The 15,278-nt window shown below is 36.4% G+C and overlaps 1 protein-coding gene across 1 annotated transcript in view; it reads left to right on the top strand.

Moving 5' to 3' along the window:
• The window catches only part of LOC107709451 (FERM and PDZ domain-containing protein 1-like), a 31,804-nt gene that overhangs the window by 8,196 nt on the left and 8,330 nt on the right, over positions 1–15,278 (top strand). The window contains exons 3-15 of the mRNA XM_016513928.1: positions 2,939–3,043; positions 3,141–3,304; positions 6,854–6,956; positions 7,170–7,215; positions 8,122–8,226; positions 9,131–9,226; positions 9,502–9,627; positions 10,325–10,444; positions 12,759–12,895; positions 13,137–13,260; positions 13,596–13,688; positions 14,296–14,478; positions 14,589–14,733. Of these exons, the coding sequence (XP_016369414.1) occupies positions 2,943–3,043; positions 3,141–3,304; positions 6,854–6,956; positions 7,170–7,215; positions 8,122–8,226; positions 9,131–9,226; positions 9,502–9,627; positions 10,325–10,444; positions 12,759–12,895; positions 13,137–13,260; positions 13,596–13,688; positions 14,296–14,478; positions 14,589–14,733 (1,543 nt within the window). The 5' untranslated portion in view covers positions 2,939–2,942. The remainder of the gene's footprint in view (positions 1–2,938; positions 3,044–3,140; positions 3,305–6,853; positions 6,957–7,169; positions 7,216–8,121; positions 8,227–9,130; positions 9,227–9,501; positions 9,628–10,324; positions 10,445–12,758; positions 12,896–13,136; positions 13,261–13,595; positions 13,689–14,295; positions 14,479–14,588; positions 14,734–15,278) is intronic.

Here is a 15,278-nt window from a genome sequence, read left to right as displayed (position 1 = left end):
TAGCGTTAGCTGGCCATGCTAATGATAGAATACAGCCATTATCTCTCAGAGAGCGAGCATGAGCAGACCTTTTTATGAGGGAACATGGGCGTGAGGGGGAATTAAACCCCACTCTACAGGCCACTAATCTAATATAGAGTGAAAGAGAGAGAGAGAGAGAGAGAGAGAGAGAGCAGTAAACTGAACTGTTTCATTGGGAAATTCATTGAATATGGGCCCCTATTCCAATGCTACAACAAAATTTAACACAGATTTAATTTCTGGATCCATTTTAGTGATCTAGCAGTTCACAGACTCCTAATTGTAATTGAATCTCTCTAGTATATAAAATAATCTTAAGGTCTTCCGCTGGCCCCTGTTTTTTGCTGTGAAAGGAGGCCATATGTACATTAGATCCCTATTGATCAAGACAGCACTGAAGCATACTGTATATCATGAATAAAATATATTAAATAGTGCTGGAAAAGTAATGAGATTTGTGTAGGGAAACCTCAACATTATTCTGTGCTTAATCCTCTTGAAGACGGAAGGGTGAGAGAGGGGAGGTGGTATCTTTAAGTAACTTAGCTTCAAAGAGAGATTTAAAGAAAGGGATCTATGGATGGTTACCTGCCACACCTTTGTATTTAAAAATAAATAGAGGGGTGTTTTTAGTGAACAATGTGGTTAGGCAGAATAGCTGCTAATATGTTATTATCATTTATTATTAAAATGATTAATATTTAATCAGGCAACAATAATGCAATAACTGGAATAGTTGATGAGAATAGAAACTGATTTGTAGTAGAAGAGTGGAAAAAAGGCAGGTGCATCATGGTCAAGAGGTGTTTTTCCTCATTCATAATGCAAATTGCCTGAGGTGCAAACTGTTCTGGAAACTCTCCAGAGAGCATATTGTTGTTTCTGCTATTGGGATCCTCCTTTTTTGCATTAATTGCTTAGGTAAGGGAATTGTTATGGTTAGAAATAGTGGTTTAGTTATTTTAAAAATGTGAAGACCAGGGGAAAAAATAACAATTTTAAAGTATATCAGAACCAGAACAATTATTAAATGTCCTATTATTGCCATCTAATCAGCCGTGTTAATTTCTGACAGTGAATGTTAAAGCTGCAACGTGTAATTTTTTGGAAGTGTGATGCTCCACCATGGTGCTAAAAACAATCCAGTTGAACTTCATTTAAATCTATTGTTCACTGTACAATTAGATCAACAAAAAAGTGTAACCTTATTAATCTAAAGAAGTGAAAATTGGCACTTGACACTAATGAAAACTGCCCCCGAATTATGTAATCAAGTGCTTGAGACTCTTAAACTACTATGTATACATTTTGCTATAAACTTAAAAAAGTATTTTATACTAATTATCAATGAGTATAATAAAATTGATCTATAGTATGCTGTCCTTTTAGATATTGAAGGATGGGGTTCAATTAATTATTGAGGTGGTATATAATCTTGTAACTTTCTATTTTTCTTAGATTTTACAATATATATTTTGCTGCAAATTATGGTTGCATTGCTGGTTGGTTTAGCGCCAACCCTTTATTGAAGTATGCTTATACAGTTTTTGTTTTGTTTAGTTTTTTTGAAAAAGATCAGAAAAATATTTATAACCAGGGCTAGTGAAAAAGTAGGCGGTCACTATTGTGCAAGTCAAAATTGCTGGACAAGTGTTGCACAGTCTAACGACTTTGATGTGGTTTATGCAGTATTGATAACAGTGTTGACAGCAGTAAAATAAATGGAAAGTGAGATCCAAATCCTGTGAAATCTGAGAATAATGTGACCATGAGTCATGATCTCCTGGGATCTCTTTCTCTTTTTTGTCGCAGTATATTATTTATCTCTTTGTCTTTGTTGGTCCCTCTCTCTTTTGACCATGAGGCTCCAGATTGTCTCTCACATTTTCTAGTGGGACATACTTGATATAGAAGCACAATAAACTTCAACCCTTCATAAAAAGCAATTCTGCAACAACACCACAATATGCAGAACCTATGATATAAAGGCAGGCCATGTTTCATACCACTGTAGGCAGAGAGGGTGACCACACATTATCAGAACATTATCAGTTTATTGCTGCACACACCATTTTACCTGCCACAGCTATGACCATTATGAATGTATACATGCTCAACCTGAAAGGCACTGTAAACAGTATGAATATGTGTAGAGCATTATATAACTTCACCAGAAGTGGACAGAGAAATTGTGCACCATCTACACAAAATTTGGCTCAGACATTTGGTAACACTTTAGTATAGGGACTAATTCTCACTGTTAACTAGTTGCCTATTATTAACATATTGGCTGTTTATTATTACTTATAAAGCACATATTCTGCATGAACATATTCTACATCCCTAATCCTACCCAATACCTAATCAACAACTACCTTACTAACTATTAATAAGCAGCAAATTAGGAGTTTATTGAGGCAAATGTCGTAGTTAATGGTTTGTTAATAGTGAAAATTGGACCTTAAAATAGACATTTTTATTAATGGTCGCATGACATGCAGGTAAACAAATATTTAATCTTTTATACATGTTTTATTTTGAATAGTTTCATTTTAAAATTATTTATTTTAACAATATAAAAACAATATAATATAACAAAAAATACATAAGTATTATACACATGTATAAAGTAATTTAAATTAGATGTATTTACTCTAGACTCTAAAGTGGAACGCAAAGAGGTCAGACTTTGATTGGCTGGATAGAATATATGGTGTGTCTGATTGGCTAAAGAGGATATACTAAACATGTATATGTGAAACAGAAAAGTTTTAAAACATCCAAAATTGTGTAACAATTTGCATATTCATAGTCAGATATTAGTGATTTGTTTAATTATCATTGAAATTGTATAATTATTGTCTTTTTTCTTAGCAATAAATAGTGGCCCAATAGTGACCTTTCACCCTGTGTGTAGCTAAATGGAGGAGCGGGATCGCAGTCGCTCACCGTCTCGCAGGACCAGCAGAGTAGAGCAGGTGGTGGGACACTGGCTTCGCCGCTCCAGAGAGTCCATCAGCAGGTACTATTTTTTAATCTGAGAATGATTGTGTGAACATGCATCTTTGCTTTTTTCTTTTGTGTTTGAAAAGCATCACCCTCTATCTGTCTGTACATAGAGAGCGTGTGCTAGAAGATGGGCAAGTTGCCGACAATGGCTCCCAGGAGCAGAGGAGCTGTCCAATTAGAGTCACTGTTAAGATCCCACTTGACCCCATCCTTAACTCCCATGGCTTTACTGTCTCAACACACACTCCACCCCAAGTGCTGGACGTGACAGAAGGTACAATACACACACAGTCATCTCTAAAACATTTATCAGCTCAAATGGGTTCTACACTGAAAAATAAAAATGGTGTAGGAACAATTTTCACTCCAAAATTGTAGAATTAATTACACAAAATCAAGTAAATTGAATTGAATTAAACTGAAATTGTGTTGTCTTGTAAAACCTACTCCAATAATATTTGTTCTATCTTCAACTTTGAAAAATATTTTTTTACAGTATGGTAAGGTTCTTTCACAGTCAATTGTTAATTAAGTATTATAAGAATTATATTATTTATTTTGGATTTTAAAGTTTGCACTGCTCTGAGCCTTCTTGGCATCCTTTTCTTTTCATGCAATGAAAGCACTGAAGTTAAGTACTAGATCTTAGCCAGGTGGCCTTGGTTACCTTCAGAGTTTATCTGTGGCACTTCCAAATTAGCTTCCAGCAGTTGCTATGAACTAACACTTACAGGGGTAACAGGCAGGGTACCATTGGCCATACAGTTCTGGAGATGATCTTTTTTGGAGATTTGAGATCTTAAATCCATTAGACTTTATTTTGGAATAATCCCACTGTGGGAATCTCTAGCTTGATGGTAGGAAAATGCCCATCCTATGAACTTCATGAATATGTCATCGTAATATGAAGGGAATGGCAAGGTCTGTTGAGGCATTCTGTGGCACAGGTCTAAGGCAGCACTCTAAACAGTCTGAAATTGTGGAGATAAAGCCTTGCTGAGATTGTTACATTTTGAATTAAAATTTTGATTATACAGCATACAAGCCCTTCATGAAAATCAATAGAGCAGCAATAGTGCATTAGCTACAAAACAAGCGTCCATTACTGCGGTAATATATTTATTGTTCAAATAAAGTTGAGTCAAATCACATTAAATTAGCAAAAAGTATCATATTAAAGGAACAGTTACAAAAATTACCCTCTTTTTATTTTCACTATAAAAATATTTTCTAGTGCTTTCTGCAGATTAATCTATTAGTGTATATTTATATGATAAATCCATTATATAATAAAAGAGTTTGTAACACTTCGCAGTAATGTGTAATTTGTTAACGTTATTTAAAAATATTGGTTAACATAAACGTACACAGTGAACAATACTTCATTGTTAGTTCATGTTAGTATATTAATCTTAGATAATGTTAATGTCAACATTTACTAATACATTTTTAAGAGCAAAAGCTGTATCTGTCAATGGTAGTTAATGCACTGTGAACTAACATTAATTTTTATTATTGGGTTAGTTCACCCAAAAATGAAAATTCTGTCATTAATTACTCACCCTCATGTCGTTCCAAACCCGTAAGACCTTTGTTAATCTTCGGAACACAAATTAAGATATTTTAGATGGAATCTGAGAGCTCTCTGACCCTCCATAGACAGCAACGATATCACCATGATCAATGCACAGAAACGTAGCAAGGACACCGGTAAAATAGTCCATGTGACATCAGGGATTCAACCGTGATTTTACGAAGCTACGAGAATACTTTTTGTATGCAAAGAAAATAATAATAACATAATTTATTCAGCAATTGTTCTCCCCGAGTTACCATCTTCTGCCATTTTGGAGAGCACTCCAGAATGTAATCAACGTAATCAGCGTTGTTCACGTTCAGCATGCGCGCGCTTTCTACTGAACGTAAACAAAGCTGATTACGTTGATTACGTTCTGGGGTACTCTCCAAAATGGTGGAAGTTGGTAACTTAGTATTTCATAGCTTTGTAAAATTACGGTTGAACCCCTGATGTCACATGGACTATTTTACCGATGTCCCTGCTACGTTTCTGTGCATTGATCATTGTAATACGACGGTGACGCTGAAGAGAAGAATTGTTGAATAAAGTCATTCTTTTTGTTTTCTTTGTGCACAAAATGTATTCTCATAAAATTATGGTTAAACCACTCATGTCACATGGACTGTTAACGATGTGCTTACTACCTTTCTGGACCTGGAAACATTTCAGTTGCATTGCTGTCTATGGAGGGTCAGAAAGCTTTCGGATTACATCAAAAATATCATATGTATTAGCATACCTCTGCGCACCCTGTTCGCGCAGACAGGACAGTCATCATCGCAATCACACACGCTGTGCAGACAGAGCGAGAATGGCAGACAAACATCAACAACAACCCGATTTTCCTTCCTGGTATTGTTGTACTTTTACTAACTGTACTATAAAGTTGTAGTAATTTTACTAAATGTACTATAAAGAATGACACATGATGTAGCCCAGTGGTTCCAATTTCAGTCCTCGCGCCCCATGTCTCGCTTATGCCGAGTTCACACTGCACGATTTTCAAACTCGCTCACACTGCGTGATTGTCACTCGCGTGAACGAGCACCGATTTGCCTCCGATGTCGGGCATTTGTCTGCGATTTCGCAAAACCTGTCGGCGAGTGAAAAATCGGGCTAAAATCGTGCAGTGTGAACTCGGTATTAGTTAACACATCTAATTCAGATAACCAGCTCATTAGAAGAGAGCTACGTGCATGAATTGTGTTCCGATTGACATGCGCCCTACATAGTGTTCATTGCTCCCTACTCCCTGAGCAGGGGAAATCCGTTGAAGTTTACTTCACTTCGGAACATTCATTCACGGATTTGTGCTGCGCAGCGTCTTCACACACAGACGAAACTTACTAGAGAAGTGTGACATAATATACCTTTGTAAATATTTACATTTACGTCTCGCACACTTTAATGCCCTTTGTATGGAACTTATACGCTCGCTTCGAACTGGATGGTGGGATATCCGGTGATGTCCACTTTGCAGGGCACTTACGATCGAATAGAACAAACGTCGCACGTGATAAGAGATACAGTACATATGAAATGTGCCGGGTGCGGGGGTGCAAGGACTGGAATTGGAAACTGCTGATGTAGCCTATTGTAGTAACGTTGTCTCTGGTATTCTGGTCTGTGAGCGTATATACGTTCAGGGGCGTGGCTTTGGACGGCGATTGCAGGGAGGGTGGGACGTTCGCTTTCAGTGCTATCAGGCTAAAGTTAGCATTTTCCAAGATCTCCTACTGCACCTTTAATTTGTGTTTTGACGATGAACGAAGGTCTTATGGGTTTGGAACAACATGAGGGTGAGTAATTAATGACAGAATCCCTTTAAGAAATGAGACCTTACTGTAAAGTGTTAAAGCTTTTATCTTTAGTAGGGCAAATAAATCTGATTCAGTTATACAGACATTTCTAAATGTTCACTGAACATAAGTTTGATAATTGAAATGTGACCCATCAGCTATTTGCATGTATAGCCTGCATATACAGCAAAATGTTGGCTGACTTGCTTGGCACATGGAGTTGTGTCTACAGGAAACCCTACTCTTGGAATGGCTGAAGCCATCTGGTTACCCCACAGCCAAATAACTAGTAACACAGCCAGTAATGAGGACAACATAAATACTCTTTCTCAAACATTCCTATAAAACATGATAGCCCTGACAAATGACAGTGGTAATTGAATTCTAAATATTTTTCCAATGATTGACAGCTACAGTATCATAGCATGTTTGTCTGTTTTTATAGGTGGCCCTGCTGATGGAAAGCTTGTCCCTGGTGACCAACTTTTTAAAATAAACAATGTTGCCATTGATGATCTATCTACAGAGCAGGCTGCTGACATCATCAGGTATGTTGCAGGTGTAAGTGTTTATGTGAAACTACAAAATTAGCTATATCTGGCTGGCCAGATGTCCAGTTTTACCTAATATTTAAGTAACTTTTCATGTGGCCAAATTTATAATAAATAGGTATCTTCAGAACATGGGGAAACGGTACATCTAGTGACTCGAGCTGCATCTGTATCACTAATTCTGCCATACTCTTTTCAACTTATTTACAGAGAATGCCAGAACACCATAGTACTGACTGTACTAAGAAATACTGTGGTAAGTGTACATGCACACAGTTAGAGACTCACCCCCCCCACCCCTCTCTCTCTCTCTCTTACACACACACACACACTGTTATGTCTGAATGAGGCATGGCAGGAGGATGTGGTGTTGTGCTGCATTATAGCAGCAGGCAGAAATGATGACCAAAAGTTTTTTATAATAATCAGGCCCAAAGGAAATCTGTGCCCACAGAGCTCAGCAGAAAGCTCACTAAATTTCTGCAGAATATGAAGTTCCTGGTAAAGTGCACATCTCTCATCTCTTATTTGTTCATTTATTTTGTCTACTTTTATTATGCTTCCAGCTTTCAATAACCCTATTAAACACATTTTATCATATGTGCATCTATTCAGCAAAATTCTGTAGATATATACATCTATTATATACATTTATTCAGCAGAATTTCCCTGTTCATCAGGAAAGCATACAAATTACATAAAGATGCATGTGCAAGATTTCAATCTGGGGGATGGGGACCTACAGAGGGTGGGGGTCTGGAGAAAAAAAAATCACAAAATGTATTTAGTGAGAAATTTAGTGGAAGAAAAAAACATTCCCATATCCTTGCAATGTATATGATTTGAATATGGTATTCATTCAGGACCATGATAACATCCCAAGAAATTATCTGATATCTGATATCATTCCTGCAACATGGTACTACCACCGTACATTTTTTTGTAAGGGTTGTAAAGAGGAAAAACAGACAGATTGGTCTCAGGACATTTTGACATCTCCCTGTTTACTTTATTTCTCAGTGACAGGTACAGTATGTCACAGTCAATGCAGAGACATTTTTTCCATGCCAATGCAATTCTGCAATGAACGTTGAAATAATATGTCACTGACATATCAGACATGTCCATAATCATGCCATTTGTCATTATGGATGTGCTGTAGGGGCCAAAGTCATCCTTTATAACTCCAGAGAAGAGAGCCAAGCTGAAGTCAAACCCAGTTAAAGTGAGGTTTGCAGAGGAGGTGGTGGTCAATGGTCACTCACAGGTTTGACACATTCAATTCATTCATGCTGTTAATAATGGAATATTCACATGTGCTTATTAACAAAAAGAAGATAAAGAGAGTGAGTGATAAAGAAAATGAAAGCGAGAATATGAACAAAAGATGCAGAACAATAGAGAGGCATTGAGAGGGAGAGCATTTGGCAGTCTACCCAGTCTTGGGCAAAACCTCAGTAAATAATTTATCAGTAATTTATTAATTATTCAATTAACCATTAATCATAATCTTTGTATAGCTGAGCTGACATGATGTATAGTATATCTGCAGTTTATATAGGTGGTGGGATTTATCATAATTAATATTTATGATAGAGTACCTTAAAGAAATAGTCTACCTAAGAAACGTTTTTGAATGTGTCTTCAGGTGGATTGACGTGAGGATGTTCATTTTCCTCAACCTGAGATGTTTTTAATTAACATCTAATTAAACAAGCACATTATCAAGCACACCATATAACTAAGGCAGTGATAAAACTGTTTATCTTTTATGTATGCAGCTTTTAGAGGGCTTAATCTTTTTTTTTAAATATGATAATAATACTGATAAATCTGGCTTGACTAGAAATGTTTTAACACTGTGTTGAAACAGGCAGTTGTTTTATAATACAGCATATTCACTACCATTACTATTAAGTATTTTACATATATTATTATATTTTTTTAAATATGTCTATTGACCTTGGATGCTACATTCAAACCAAAAATTATTCAGACAGGATGGCATTATCAAGATGAATTTGTTCTGACACAGTTTAACTCTTTTATTTTCTTGTTAATATTTTATTACCATTTTCTAAACTATAGCGAATAAACTGTGATAACGTGAGAAATGTTGAAGGTGTCTGAATACATTTTGGTTTGACTGTATATTGACCTCTGACCTCCAGGGTAACTCTCTGCTGTTCCTGCCCAATGTTCTGAAAGTCTCTCTGGAAAATGGCCAAACGAAGGCTTTCAAGTTTGAATCTAAAACCACTGTTAAGGTACTGTAGACATATTCACTAAAGTCTGATGTGTTTATTTTTCAGTCAGCATTAATTATATTGCCTATTTTATGATTGTCATCCAAAAATAAAATAAGCAAAACGTACATGATCATGGTTATTATTTAGTGCCATTACCATTTAATACCATGACTGTACCATGGTACCATCACATTGCCCTAAAAGGGAGGTCTTCTTAGCTTTAACCTGTGTTGTGCATTAATGTCCTCTATATACTTTCACATGTTTCACATATCATCTTATGTAATCACCAGGACATAGTAATGACTCTGAAGGAGAAACTCTCAATCACCCGTATCGAACACTTCTCTCTGGTGCTGGAACAACAGTACAGCATCAGCAAACTATATCTACTGCACGAAGAAGAGATTATTCAAAAGGTACACATAAACATAGTAAAGGTCCACACGAAAATGCACACAAGTTATTCATTATTAATCCTTATGTTGTTCCAAACCTGTGGGACTTACTCTGTTCTATGGAAGAAAAAAAAAAACGAAAAATATCCTAGCCACTTACCACCACTTTTAATAATAAAATTGAACAAGTATGTGGGCTGTCAAGAACTAAAATCATAAAAATAGTCCAAAAGTTTTTTAGTGAGTGTGAATTTCTTACATGAAGCTGTCACATGACACCAGAAATCCTTCTTTCTAATTTTATGGTGCTGTTTTGACATTTAAATTCCTCATTAACTTTCCTTACATTGAAAAGAGTATATTCTTTAGGTGACACTTTATTTTAAGGACCAATTTTCACTATTAACTAGCATGCTTATTATTAGCATATTGGCTGTTTATTACTACTTATAAAGCACGTTAATGCCTTATACTGCATGATCATATTTTAGATCCCTTAATCCTACCCCTTACCTAAACTTAACTACTTTACTCGACTAATAAGCAGCAAATTAAGAGTTAACTGAGGTAAAAGTCATAGTTAATAGTTAGTTAATAGTGAGAACTGGACCTTAAAATAAAGTGTGACCAAGGCTACTTCTTTCTACACTCATCTGTAATTCTTAAATGGCCAAAATACAGTATTTATATCTAATAATACTCTGTATGCGTGTGACAGGTGGTTGAAAAGAAGGAGACTCACGACTACAGGTGTCTGTTCCGTGTCTGCTTTCTACCTAGAGACTTTAAGAGCATGCTCAAAGAAGATTCTGTGGCCTTTGAGTATCTATACTTACAGGTGTGTGCTTGTATCTGGTTGTATATAAAGAACAGTTACCTAAAAATTTGCTAAAAATGTAGGACATCCAAGATGTTGATAAGTCTGTTTCTTCATCAGAACAGATTTTGAGAAATTTAGAGCAGCAGAGTAAAAGAGTTCAAACAGCTGATCACAATAATCCACACAACTCCATCAAATAGTCCATCAATTAACGTCTTGTGAAGGAAAAATCTGCATGTTGCTAATAAAAAAATCCTTCATTAAGATGTTTTTAACATCAAACCATTGCTTTTGGCTAAAATCAGAGTCCTCTGTCCATACTACTGCTTTCTGCTGTGAAAAAGTCATCTAGTCTGAATCAGGTGAGAAATATGTGAAGGTCAAGCAACTTTTACAAGCGAAAACAGTCCCAAAAAGATCTAAAAAAAATATGATAGTGGTTTTTGATGTGAGAGGACAATAGGGGGTGGACTTTTTTTGCTGGAGAAAGTGTTATTATAGATTATGGACTCATATATTGGCCAGGAGCAATGGTTTGATAATAAAGTATCTTAATTATGGATTTGCTCCTTACAAACATACAGCTTTTCTTTTCACAAAACGCTAATTGATGGAATGAAGTTGTCTGGGTTACTTTTTTAATTTTTGGGTAAACTATTCTTGTAAAATACAAATTTTTTGTAATGTCTTTTTGTTTGCATACTTAGTTTAGTGACCAGTTTGTCCTCAGTTGTGAGCTAATTGTAACAAAGCCTCAATTGGAAAATCAATTCATAAAGCAAATATTGTTTTTAGGTTTAGTCGGTAGTCATAATTACTAGGGCTGCCCCTCTAATAGTCACTAAACATTTGTCAAGGAGAAGCTTATAGTAGACAAAAATTGTATTAATTGGTTGGTCGCAAAAAACATGGTTCGTGTCTGTGAGGATCGGTAACGGCTGGTCGTTGAGGTAATTACAGTATATCAGGCATGAAATCCAAATGATCGCTTATCATTCATCGACCTCAAATATGGATTATCATTTGAAAGTGAAACATATAAGTAGTAGCAACTTTATATGGCTATGCGCTCTAACATGAACTAAATGTGGACTATTGATACATATCGAAATGTTTGTGTTGAGTGTGGAAGCTATTAGCGCCTACTGCATGACATTGCGGCACCAACGCAATCACTGCCATTTTTTTTTTTTTTTTGATAACAGTGGAAACAAAATATGCCATAATTTTTGCTCATACAGATAAGAGTAATACATAATTTGAAACTGTAAAGCAGTGGTCACCAACCTTTTTAAGCCCAAGATCCCTGACCTCGGCCTTTATGAAAGACAAGATCTACCTATTGAAGAATTGATAAAAAAAGACATCCCAGATTGTACTTCAAATTTGAGGCCTTTTACTTAGTATTTTAATTAGTGATGCGCTGATCATAGCTGTCACATTCCAGGGCCTAAATATCACGTTATTGGGGTCGCTTTAACCCGCGGACATGAATTCCGCGGGAAAACCGCGGGAAATTCCGCGGGAAAACCGCGGACTTGGCAACACTGCTTATGAACCGACCGCGTTTCCTTGGTTACCGCTGTAAACAAAGCAGAGTTGCGCTTTATACAGAGAAGAAAATGCCATTGCCATCGAAACTTTTCTCAAGACAGTTCCCTTCAGTGATACATTAATATAACCCCATAAATGTAATGCATTTTTGTACTTGTTTTACTGTTTTTTTCGGGATCTACTGGGACAGTGATAAGATCTACCAGTCGATCGCGATCGAAGGGTTGGCGACCACTGCTGTAAAGGGTCTACTTTTTTGTGTACACTCACAATATCAACAAAACGTGCTTTTGTAAAATAAAAAAGCAAAAAATTAACCGAAACTCAGCGTATAGACTGCTTGCCTCACAGATGTGAGAAATACATCTAGAAGCTTGAAATGTCTATTTTTAAATGAACCATTTAAAATCGAAAACATTAACACTCTGATTATGTCATCAGTATGAAAGGTGCATTTTTCTCTGAAGGTGTGTCCTCTGTACTGTGAAGATGGCGAGTCAACTTCATCTTTGCAGCCGACACTACTCAGAAACAGTAGTTTATTAATAAATATTTAAAATATCTTCTTGCTATTTTTTTTTTTTCGGACATTCATAGTCATTACTCTTGCTGTGTTTTGTGTGCTTGAGTGCATTTTACTTATATTTAAGTAATTAAATTCATATAAATGTGATCAATGTGTGATTAGCCGACTGATGGCTTAAATGAACAACTATTAGTCAACTACAAAAATCTCTAATCTCTGATTTTGTGTGTGTGCGTGCGCGTGCGTGTATAGAGCGTGAGTGATGTATTGCAGGAAAGGTTTGCAGTGGAGATGAAATGTAATTCAGCTCTCAGACTGGCTGCTCTACATGTGCAGGAAAAGCTAGCCAGCAGTGGACAATCCCTTAAAACACCACTGAAGGCCATCATGTGAGTACACACACACACTAACACTATGTCATACGTATCCATACTACATAAGAAAGCTTGCTGCTACATTAGTTGTTCCTCTTAGTAAGTACACTACTATTCAAAAATTTGAGGTCAGTAAGATTTTTAAAAGAAATTAATACTTATTAATTAATACTTACTTAAGTATATATTAATATTTGATGAAAATGTATGTGTGTGTAATACTATTCTACACTGTCTGTACTATTTCTGTCTGAAGGAAGGAGTGGGGTATTGAAAGCTTTGTATCCCACACCTTACTGCGAAACATGAGAGAAAAGGACTTGAAGAAAGCCATCAGTTACCACATAAAAAAGATTTTGTCTCAGGAGCCCAAGCAAAAGGTTTGTGCATGTGTACATGTGTGTTTTTTTCCCCAGGGCATTGTGTGGAAGAATGTAAATCATTTACATTATATACAGTAAAACTCTAAAATTAAAAACCTATAAAAAGTACCAATATGTGCCAGTAATGATTTTAAATTGTATGTTGATACATGCCATGTTACTGAATGATACTAAATTTGGGAACAGTACCATGGGTTTTTACTTTGAAAGAATATCATGGTTTGTGTGAAAAATACCAAGGTTTTAGACTGATTCTCTTGGTATTCTTTGTTAGTGAAGTACAGTATGATGTGTATTCACATTATATTTAAATATGTGGGATGTTTTCAAAGGTGATCTCAGTGGATCAAGCTAGACTGAACTACTTGAATGAGATGTCTGAACTCAGGTCCTATGGAGGAAAGACTTTTAGTGCCACTATGATGGTAAGAGATGCATTCTGAGTCTTAATAGCCACTTTCAGACATGAAATCCATTAAACTGATGTAAAATTTTGCCGGTAAATGTACCCTACCTGCATTTACACATGCAATGGCTTTACATCTTTCATCCAGATCACACACTCACACATCAGCACCAAAATGCCATTTAAAATGTCAGAAAATCAGAGAGACCTAACCTGAGCAAAATAAATAAATACATACATACTGTACGTACATACATGCATAACTCACTGACCACAAATTATTCGAATGGTATGCTTTGTACGTTTTAGTGACTGTATATGTGAGAAAATATTTAAAACATAACATTAAAAAATACGTATGTTTGCAAGGCATAACAAGGCAAGTAAAGGATATTGAGCCCTTTGCTTTCCATAGAAATGTGTCATACCTTTCTGTTTTATGTACTTCAAACAGACTGTATGTCTAGGTAAAACAATGAACTGAAGATGTACTGTACTGAAAATCCTTTTGGTTTATCCCCATCCTTCCATTTTTCCCTGCTGTCCATTCTTCCACATATCACAGTCTTTGTGTATCACATACCCTTCTTTCACTCTCACTGTCTCACTCTCTCTCTATTTACTAGCTGCAGGACAGAGAGTCAACGGTGAGTTTGTTGGTGGGAGCTCAATGTGGGGTGAGTCAGGTGATCAACCACAAGCTGAGCATCATGACCACACTAACTGAATTCAGCTGCATTACAAGAGTGGAACTATTACCTGAGTCTGACAGAGTTAGTCTGGTCAAGATCTACCTGCAGGATATAAAGGTATATAATATACAGTACATGCTTGTACTTGCATCTACATATATGTACACTCAGTATAATCCTTTCATTGTTCTCTCTGCTCTGTCTTTATTTCACACTTTTCCTGTCAGCCAATAACCTTGCTGATGGAGTCAGTGGCAGCTAAAGATTTATCGTGTCTAGTTGCTGGATACTGCAAACTGCTTGTGGACCCCCAGGTCTGTGTGTTCCCCTGGTCAACTAATACAAAGAGCCACCGCATATCAGCAGAGGAGGGTATGCAACCTATTTGTCTGTTTAACTGAATTCTTTGGTCTGGCAAAGTTGAAAAAAATCCATGTGAGCTAGGGCTGTCAAAAAAAATCGAATTTCGAATATTCGTCAAATTTAAAATAAAAATCCACATTCGAATGCAAAAATGTTGCATTCGAATTTTAGGTGTGCGTTAAGGAGGCTGCCTTATCAGTGGCGCACGAGATGCGATGACGATGTAAGTGTCATTATTACATTTGAATGTTTTTGTTAGCCTATCCAGTTGAAGCCACTAGATGCAAGTAGGTATAACTGCAGACCGGCCAAAATCTCCAAAATGGGGCATGAACTCCAAAAGTGGGCAGAACCTCCAAAATGGGGTGGGGTCTCCTCGCGCAAAGACTTTCACCATTGGCTCTGGCTTCAGCCAATTGTTATTGACTTACATTTAAAAATAAAACTTTATAAGTTAAACATTGTTTCTAGTTGATCTAAAATAAAATATGCTATATAAATAAATATTCTCTGTGAGAGCAGAGCCCAAAGCTCGTGGCCAGTGGTGTTCGGAC

This window comes from Sinocyclocheilus rhinocerous, unplaced genomic scaffold, assembly GCF_001515625.1.
Source record: "Sinocyclocheilus rhinocerous isolate Xijiao unplaced genomic scaffold, SAMN03320098_v1.1 scaffold1648, whole genome shotgun sequence".
Taxonomy (NCBI): domain Eukaryota; kingdom Metazoa; phylum Chordata; class Actinopteri; order Cypriniformes; family Cyprinidae; genus Sinocyclocheilus; species Sinocyclocheilus rhinocerous.
This window is presented reverse-complemented; position numbering and strand designations above follow the sequence as displayed.